Here is a 10,009-nt window from a genome sequence, read left to right on the forward strand (position 1 = left end):
CCCTTATATCGTGGTTAGCGATTCGGAATGTAATTGTGATACAGCAGAGCGTCGTTCATCCGAATCAATTGAAGACGGGGTTGTTCGGATAACCGATTATGTACGAAAAAATATATTAACCTATCCCGTGTTGAAATTTTTCTCCGTTGCGTGTCGCTTTGCGTGGAATTTTCTTCGATGTTAAGCCTAACGTATACTTTTTAAAATAATAATCGTGACTATTGTATCGTTAAAAATTATTTCTTTATTTCTTACAAACAAAATAAACATATTGAAAAATATAAAAACCAAAAAATATATACTTTAGAAGATGATCAAGTATCAAAAATGTTCGATTCAGCACGACACACAATCATCAGAAAAACACCACACAAAAAGTGCCAGTGCTGCCAACTAAAACACACACACTAACAAATAAATACAGTCGACCCCCTTATAACACGGTAGATACGTTCCGAGTTTTATGAATCCAGCTTCTAGGAGTCCAGCCAATCACAGTCCGGCACGTATACAGTTTACGGACTACGGCTGTTTGAAAAGTTTCTTCCATAAAATTAATCGATTCTAGACTAATTCGACTCAACATTTCCAAAATATGTATAATTTTTTGGGAATAATCCATATAAACTATGCTATAAACAAAAAATTATAGGATTACTTACCGAGTGTGCACCGTTCGACTACGCCGTTGCTTAAGCTTGTTTTCATCGTGGAGATTGTCATCGACTGGCGCTTGCATGCTGCCTGATAAATTATTTTTTTCTGAAAAAATTCGCTGAACTTTAGAGACATCATTAATATAAATATAATTTTTATGGACGTTAAACAATAAATGGTTTTTAGTAGGTCCGCTGCTCGTTTAAACTCAACGGTTGGTGCAATCCTGTCGCGACACGAGTCGGCGATGACGTTTTACCGAATTATACGAGTTTTTTAGCATGTTTGTACGAATACTGTCGCAATTTTTTCGCCGTGATATAGGAATCCGAAGTATAGAAACCCGTGTTATGGGGGGCGACTGTATTGGAGTAGCCCAAGATATAGGCAAAGATTGCAGCGCCACAGCACTAGCGAAAATTTAAATTTGCCGACTGGAATGCTTTCGGATAACCGACATTTCGGATAAACGACGCTCTACTGTATTAAAAATGCATTTAGAGAAGTTTACGGTTTTTACTGGCTTATTGAATAAACGATACGAATAGACCGTAGACCATCACTAACGCGCAATTGACTGATTGCCCCTGGATGTCGGTTTCTTACCGAAACACAGCTTCTCTATCATCAAATGTCACGGCACGCCACTGCGACTTACCAACACACTCCCCACTCGATTTGCCCTCCTAGCCATCCAACGACTCCGAGATCAAGTGCAGATTAAGTGGTCAGTACGAGATTAACTCCTGACTCACTGCTTATCTCACACATCCCTACCCTCAAAATTAAGCTTTTTGTCATTTTATAATACAGTAGAGCGTCGTTTATCCGAAAGCTGGTTATCCGAAAGCATTCCAGTCGGCAAATTTAAATTTTCGCTAGTGCTGTGGCGCTGTAATTTTCGGCTATTTCTCGGGCTACTCAAATATTTTACGTTTTTGATACTAAATTAACATCTGAAGTATAATTTTTTATTGTTTTTATATTTTTCAATATATTTATTTTGTTTGTACAAAATAAAAAAATAATTTTTAACGATACAATAGTCTTCGTTAGGCTTAACATCGACAAAAATTCAACGCGAAGCGACACGCAACGGAGAGAAATTTCAACATGGGATAAATTAATATATTTTTTCGTACATGATTCGTTATCCGAAAAATAAGTTATCCGAACCACCCCAGTCCCCAATTGATTCGGATAAACGACGCTCTACTGTAGTTAAAAATATGAAAAGCTTTTAAATAAAATAAGATAACAGATGGTGCCACCAAAATTTTAAATGTTGCCGGGAAAGTTGAGCAACTCGTTGCTGGTTTATTTAAATTGTCAATAAAATGTATAAGTTGTGAAGTAATTTAATTTGATCTGGAAATTGGCATATAATAAAAAGTACGGTACACAAAAGAGCCACACCCTCAAAACATTTTCTTTCCATTGATGTGTAAAGAACAAATAAATAAACGTTTGCAAATGCAACGAAATAATGACCAATATAGTGCCAATTGCCCGAACTGAAGGAAAATACTTTTATACCGATTCCCTATCAGTAAATTTACACACACATCACTTCCATTAGAAGTTGCCATAAAGCTCTTTTACTTGCATTTTTTTTCTTTACAGTAATATGTGTACACGTGAACTTTAGGTATAGACATGAGTATAATATGTCATAAGGAATCAGACCACATTTATTCAATATCATCTAAATTTCAAACAGAACGGGAGCTATTAAATTAAAATTTAATCGATTTAACGTGGAGCTACTAAATTGGATGATTACTGATGGACTGACATTTATTTAAACAATACTCTAATAAATGAATATCCATTAAAATACTCGACTAAGTAAATATCTAGTAAATATGATTTCGTCGTAAATCACAGAAAATTATAATGGATAACGTGCAGGATAATGTTTTACAATAACTAAATGCATAATATCGATTCTTTTGATCAATTGAAGGTAATTTCAGTTAGTGACGTATCACTTATTGAAGAAAAGGTTGAAGGCTGCTTCTATGTTAAGTATATGAAATTTAAAATTTGTAAAATATTTGATAATATAATCAGTGGCGTACCGTGGGTGTCAGCCGCCCGGGGCGGAGGAAAATTTCGCCCCCTTATTTAGGTATTTCAATTTAAAACACCAAAATTCAGTTTTGTCAAAGAACAAGCAATGAAATTTCGTGCTAGTGCAGCGACCTGTTTAAAATAGTTCTATTGGATATTAGTGGTGTATATGAACACGAATAAATCGTAAAGGCAAAAAAAAAGTCAACAGGTTTCGCAGGATTTCGTCGGATTAAAAATTACTAGTTCACAGGGAAGGCAAGCCGATTCCCGGACTGTCCGGACGATAGCACTATCGTAGGCGCGATGAAAGTATAGATTAGAAAGTTTCAAATTTTTACAAGATATTATTATTATTTATTGTGAAATTTTGCCGCCCCCTAAAAAGTGCCGCCCGGGGCGGGCCGCCCCTGCCGCCCCCACTACGGTACGCCACTGAATATAATTGTTATAAATAACAAGTAACTAAGCTTATAGAAATAAGTCGATAGTATTTTATAAATTTCCAGTGGAGTAACTATATTTTTGTCTGGACTGGTCCGGAGGATGATGTAAAAAGTACAATAGAAATATAGACCAATTATCATTATAATAAAAAATCAGTTATTCATAGACAACGTTTTGTAAAAAAAATATTTATTAATTCATTTTTAATAAATCTTTTGTTTAAATTTTATTCTTAAAGTCTCTGCAGAAGATCAACACCCACATCACCCCCATAAGTACGCCATAGTTCTTATTGAATATATACGTGTATATTCCATAAAATAACTTAAACTAAAAGTAATTCTTTCCTCATAAATTGTGCTAAACAATTCAAATATGGATCCGAATTTACACGATACAATTTGCATGAGTTGTTTCCTCAGACCATGCCGGATGATGTCTCTCATCTACGGTTTAGACATATTCCACTCATGTAAATGTAAGGCAGATATTGCCATTTTGAAAAATGCTCGATTGAAAAATATTTATATCAAATTTATAAGTATTATTTTATGGATACATTCGTTTTTGTTCTTCTTGCATGCGACACCGGCTATCAGTAATTATACACTTTGCAAAGGATGGTCTGATTATATTAGTTCCGAAACTACAATATTGGATGCTGTTTTTGGATTTAGAATGCTACTTTATTCAATATGTTTTGATTTTCTCCGAAAGAATAAATTCAATGTACTTGAATCTGGATTGCAAAACGAATATTTCAGACAAAAAGTGATAAACGAACACAATACTGGAATGAGAAAAATCTCTCTATTAGTCGCAATAATTTCAATGCTGAGTTTTGCTCATGTTCAAGTGATTAATCTATTTCTTTTTTATCCCGCTATGCAAAGAAGACAATATTTTGAGGGAGAAGCAATTTTGTGTACCATTCAAATTGCATTAGCTGAAACGTTTTTCATAGGAGGAACTGCGTATGGTTTGTTGTCAGCAGGCGTTGTATTCATAGTTGTTCAGAAGGAATTCGAACACCTGCTAAATGAACTCTTAGCAATAAGAAAAAGTACATTTCTGTCAAATAATTTGAATAAATTTATTAGTCATCACGAAGAATTGTGGATATTTATCAATCAGGTGAATAGAGAGTTCTCTTCTGTGTTCTGCTTTGTTTACTTTGGTGTCATCTGGATGACCAGTTTCTGGTTTTATGGATATTTATTTATAGAAATGAACGAATTAGCGCAAAATATATATTTTGCAATGTCCATCGTCTTTACGTTTATCTGTATAAATATGGGATGTGCATTGTGCTGTATGGCTTTCACGGTAAATGCTATTCTTGTTTTACTTCTTTAATTAAGTGAATTCCTTCGGCTTTCGTATAGATTCTTTATATTATAAACATTATTATGTTTTTATTTATCAGATGCAGAACGCTTTTCAAGACATTCGTCAATTTGCTGTATGCAACTTAAAACCGGAACAGAAGCTAAAGGTATTGTTTATATTTGCTATGAGATTGTTTCAAATGAATTGTTGGCGATATTTTACGAGTTCGCCTGATATTGGTTATATTTATGAGATCTCAAATGAAAATTTTTGGTGTCGCATACTGAGATTAGATTTGTTTATTATTGTTATAAAATGACATTTATCGCTTTTCGTAAAGAACTAATATTTACGGTCCCGTATACAATATAAACGCATTTAGTTTTCTGCCAGTTTGTGCATGATCTTTGAAGAAGGAGACGAAGACATATCTTTACTTTTTCAGTATTTAGTACAGGTTTATCAAGTACAAGTAATGAAAAAAATGATCTTTTGTTAAGATTTAAACGTCATATATCTCGAAATTTCGCGTTTTTCCGTTTTTCTTTTTGCAAATAAACTACAGCAACATATGATAGAGATATAGAGATGGAGATTTGAATACAGGAAAGATGTACATTTGTGGCATAAATTTCTGGTCTGAACTTGTGTGATCAAAATTCATTTTCACTATCACAAAAAGTGAGAAAACAAGAAATTTATATAAAGTTACATTCTGTTGGTGTAAAAGTTATGCCATTTTTAGATGTTTTATTCAGTCCTGTTACTAAGTGTCGTGCAAATGACAGGAACGCTTAATTTTACTACTTCAGCGCTGTACTTCTGCATATTACAGACTCCGATGAAGCAACTCGTTTTTCCTGTTTTCCATCAATGTTTTCGTTGTGATTAGGGTTTCTCATTTCCCGGTCTTTTGCTTGTCCCGGGTTTCTGGGATAAAAATGAACTGTTTCCCGGGATAAATTTAATTATTTTTAAGATACACAAAATATCGTGAAATCAAATGATATAATTATTTTTCGTTTTTTAAAGTAATTTAATACGTTCTGTAACTTCCAAATTCACATTAATAACGCTGTGTAAGATATATACTGTACTCCGATCAGTCAGTCAATCTAATTCTTATTTTAGTAATGAAAAGTCTTGCTATCGAGAATGCCCTTTCCGATTCAATTGATGTGAGTGGAATCGTGTTTAATGCATTTAAGAGAAGACAAATATTATGTGTTTTTTCACCTGTAGATTTCTAGTTCGTTTTAGAGATTGTAGTATAGTAATACCCCCACTTACGCGAACCCGGATTTATGCGATTTTCAAATGTCGTCGATACGTCTTTTGTTTGAGCGCCACGCAACTCTTGATTACTCACTCCCCCACACTATTGTTCAGCTTACATGTTCGGACGTGTCGCGCGGAATCGACACATAACACAAAATAAATTATAGCTATTTATTTGTGTTGTTATATCTACGGAGACTTGAGAGACTATGTGGTGATTTTTTTTGTAACCGTGAACGAATCAAAAGACGAGATAAGATTAACGAGAACATTTATTAGCTTACATACATCCAACTTGGATTTATACAAATTGCGAAATTATACCCCGACTTTTTACGCGGTGATCGCTCGGTCCCACCTATCGCGTAAGTTCGGGGTATTACTGTACTTCTTTTGTTCTCTAGTATTCTTGATTTATCTACCTCGACTGCTTTAATAAAAACATCATAGCCCAGTAATTCGGCAGTTCGTTTGTCTTTAATAATCAGGTTATGAAAAAAACTTAATACTTGCAGACTTCGTACTCGTTTGTATCCTTGCCCAATTTGCGCAACCTGGCGTTACGCAATTATTGAAGCTACTGGGCATTGTTAAAAATTAAGACAGCTTAAGCAGAATTATTCCAGATATTACAGGTTATTACAAGTAAAGAATTTTGAGAGTCCTGCTACAAATAAACTACGTATTGATTATTGACCATTTGTGACATGCCGTAACGAGCAAAAATTTAAAAAAAAATCTAATAAGTAGGTTTAAAACTAATAAATTCAAATGTATTCTGACAGTTTATGAGTTAATTATACTTTCTATTTGCAAAATTTCCTGAACCTGAACACAAAATAAGAAAAAAAGTGAATTTTAAAGAAATTTGCGGGATTTCCCGGGATAAGAAAAATTTCCCGATTTAAAAAACAACCGGGATCCCGTTTGAAAAACCATAGTTGTGATATTGTGTAACGATTTAGAATCATTCAACAATATGTAAACGTTTAAATGTTTTATATTGTACCTGTATTAAAATATGCCTTAAATCAGTCTGCATTCACCAAACTATAGATGTGTGTAGGAAAGAAAAATTACAACTCGTGATTTACACGCCGAGTTAGGTGACTATCAACTGGAAGATTGCTTTGCTAATGATTTTCAGTTCTTCCGGTTGCTTGACGTGGCCATCGAAACGTGTGTACTGAATAGATGCAGAACAATCAGTTGCGGCGAATGGTTGGAATTCTGTAGTTCTCTACCACACAGTTGCGCCACTAAAGTCTGTGTAGTAGTAGTAGTAGTAGTAGTAGTAGTATTACACCTTCAAAATTTAATGATTTCAATGTAACCGAGTACATCGTTCGAAATTGGCCTTATTGGAATTATTTAATTTTACATTTTTATTTATAGAGTTGAAGTCAGGTGTTACTTATTGTAAATTATTTTCTTGTATTTTTTTTTGTTAGTAATTGATAATGGTTTATATTTTTTCTTACAGATTCTCGACTTCATGAAAAGATTCGGAAAAGTTTCATTGTGTCTTACGGTGGGTGGATTTTTCGTCGTCGATAAAAAAGTTCCATTTAAGGTAACAATTTCGTTGTTCTTTTACATAATTGACAAATTACAATAATTTTAATGTTTCAATAAAGAAGAACGTTTACAGATAATTAGAAAATGTTTTGTTTTTCAGATGGTGAAAACTTTACAATCTGTTTTTTCAGGACTTTCAAAATTAAGGAATGTATTGAATATGAAGAAAGGGTGCGACAAGAATTTAATCACTAATTACACTTATTATAATGAAAAATAGATAAACTGAGAAGTGAGAAATTATAGAAATTGGAAGTACAACAATCTTATAATCGAATGATGAAAACATGAAAAGAATTAATTCCTCGTTATCTTGTTCACAATGTATTTATATCCTTCACGTTTCAGTTCATACTGCAAATTGTTTTTATATGAATAGCTTGAAAATATTGTTACGAGCTATGGGGCTCGGGATATAAATTCAAAACACAGTTTACCAAAACCGACACTTTTACTTAGATACACTAAAAAACAAAAACGTTATATAACTCGTTAAAAGAAAAACAAATCTTCTCGAACGTCCTACTTTTTCAAATTGTTCTTTTTTTTTAAAAAAAACATTCGTTTTGTTTCGCCACTCTCCGCATCATGGTGCTAGTCTATTTTTACAGCCGGCGCGACAATATATATCTCTGAAGAAATTCGAAAACATTTTTCCTAGTCCTAAGCTCATTAAATGACTTAGATTACCAAATTGAAAAACTGATGCTAAGATACATTTTGTTATATTAAACATTTCCATGTGATTTGTAGAATAAATAATATTAATTATTAATCAATTTCAAGATTACATTTTTATAAAATCTATATATTTTTTTATTAAGATCTTTCTCAATACTCTCAATAGTAAAAACATTGGTTTGTGACATACAGTAGAGCATCGATTATCCGACTCAATTGGGGACTGGGGTTGGTCGGATAACTGAAAAAACGGATAATCGAAAAATATGAAAAAATACATTATTAGTATATCCTGTGTAATTAGTATATTAGTATATCGCTATTAACTTACTTCGCGTTGAATTTTCATCGATGTTAAGCCTATTTCCATCGATTATTATTTAAAAAATTTTTTTTAAATAATAATCGTCGCTATTGTATCGTTAAAAATTAGAAAATTAAGCCTCGTTTAAATACTGGCTAAAACACGTAAAAATAATATTAAAGTAGCCAAGACAGCCAAATATTGTAGCGCCACATCACTAGCGGACATTTGAATTTGCCGACTAGAACGCGGTCGGTTAACCGATGTGACGGTTGATCAGGGGTCGGATAATCGATGCTCTACTGTATATGCGTTTGCGGTATTTAAAACTTTCAATGAAAAAGTAGTATAAGTGATAAAATATTTTTTTTGTTAATAAAAAATAATATAATTGTGAATTGTAAATCTGTATTCTCTCGTATTATATGACATATTTATTGGCTACGGAATTATTAGAATGTGATTACAATAACAATTAGACAACAAAACTTATTGAAACCTAATGCAATTTATCTTGGTAAACGTATTCTGTATTTATAAATTAACCACTCAGCAGTGAGTTTCGAATATATTCGTCAAGGGCGATCGTGTGGCAGTGGTGAGCGACGTATATATTCGCAAAAAAATTCTTATATGAAATGCCTGGACCATTTCGTGAAGTAGAATTTTCACGAGTAGTTAGATTCTCCAACTTTGTTTTGAAATATCTTTTAGTTCACGAGAAATTACAATAAAAGAGAGAAAATTAAAATAAACATGAAATTTTAGAAGTCCATCTATCGACATAAATCGAATTTAAACCTCCCGCCATCATCTGATTGGTTAAAAAAATTTATATTCCTAATTGGCTCACGTCAGAAAAAAGTAGGTGTGACTACTATAAATCTCCCTATCGCGACAGCTCCGATACAACCAGGAAAAGCCGACAATCTACGTCATCGGTCTAATACCCCGTTCGCACCGAGCATTTCGATCTAGATTGTGGCTAAGGTCAGAGACAGTTCCGTGGTGCGAACGCTATCGACCGTTTCAATCTCGACTGAAACGAGGTTCAATCTCGATCGACTCGATAGAGTAATCGAAACTAGATCCAGTCATAAGAGAGATCCCACAATCCCACGCGCGCGAGAAAATACAAGATGGCTGCGGAAGACGTGTCGAGCTATCGACAGAGAAATAAAAAAGACATCTGGAAAGACAACGACATCTATCTATTATTAGATATATGGCAAGAAAAAGTATTTATTTCTAACCAAAACTTCCGTTTTGTTTGTTGGTGTTTGTGAAGTGAGTCGTGGATTGTGTGCGAACGTAGTATTATAGTACGTTCGCACACAATCCACGACTCACTTCGATCTCGAGGTAAGATTTACCCTCCGAATGAGGGGGTAGCCACACCCCCCCAACGGGTAGCCCTCCCCCGTACGAACAATAAATGTCTAAGGTTCGTTAACTGCCATTCGCTAAGGGGACTTATCGAATGTCCCGTGTATCGCTTTCGTTGAGTTATCGGAAGAGCTCAGAATAGGTCCCCTGACGAGGCATCAAAGAGGTGCCGACCTTCCGGTCACAATTACTTTAGAATAAATGGCATCTGTAAATTTCATAATTTTATTTATTAGAAAAAAGCATTCTTTTAACTTTAAACAGCTATTGATAATG

General features: G+C 33.8%; 1 protein-coding gene across 2 annotated transcripts; it reads left to right on the forward strand.

Annotated features, from left to right (window-relative positions):
- The first annotated feature begins 4,061 nt into the window (after positions 1-4,061).
- Positions 4,062-7,671, forward strand: LOC111629837. 2 transcript variants are annotated; one of them, XM_023373747.1, is made up of 5 exons: positions 4,269-4,311; positions 4,403-4,503; positions 4,604-4,672; positions 7,268-7,357; positions 7,463-7,671. In XM_023373747.1, the coding sequence occupies exons 2-5, from the start codon at positions 4,405-4,407 to the stop codon at positions 7,580-7,582; spliced, it is 378 nt and encodes a 125-aa protein (XP_023229515.1). In that variant the 5' UTR covers positions 4,269-4,311; positions 4,403-4,404; the 3' UTR covers positions 7,583-7,671. The 2 variants fall into 2 exon arrangements, with proteins under 2 accessions (XP_023229514.1, XP_023229515.1); XM_023373746.1 differs by having other exon boundaries at positions 4,062-4,503.
- The last annotated feature ends 2,338 nt before the right edge of the window (positions 7,672-10,009 follow it).

This window comes from Centruroides sculpturatus, unplaced genomic scaffold (assembly GCF_000671375.1).
Source record: "Centruroides sculpturatus isolate CEXI.00-Female unplaced genomic scaffold, Cexi_2.0 scaffold588, whole genome shotgun sequence".
NCBI classification, from domain to species: domain Eukaryota; kingdom Metazoa; phylum Arthropoda; class Arachnida; order Scorpiones; family Buthidae; genus Centruroides; species Centruroides sculpturatus.

What these genes read in the sequence shown, in the direction of transcription:
- LOC111629837 (XM_023373746.1), top strand. Translation starts at nt 4,063, where the DNA reads ATGCAAAGAAGACAATATTTTGAGGGAGAAGCAATTTTGTGTACCATT. An exon ending in TGTGCTGTATGGCTTTCACG is followed by an intron (nt 4,504 to 4,603) that starts GTAAATGCTATT and finishes TTTATTTATCAG; the next exon opens with ATGCAGAACGCTTTTCAAGA. An exon ending in ATAAAAAAGTTCCATTTAAG is followed by an intron (nt 7,358 to 7,462) that starts GTAACAATTTCG and finishes TTTGTTTTTCAG; the next exon opens with ATGGTGAAAACTTTACAATC.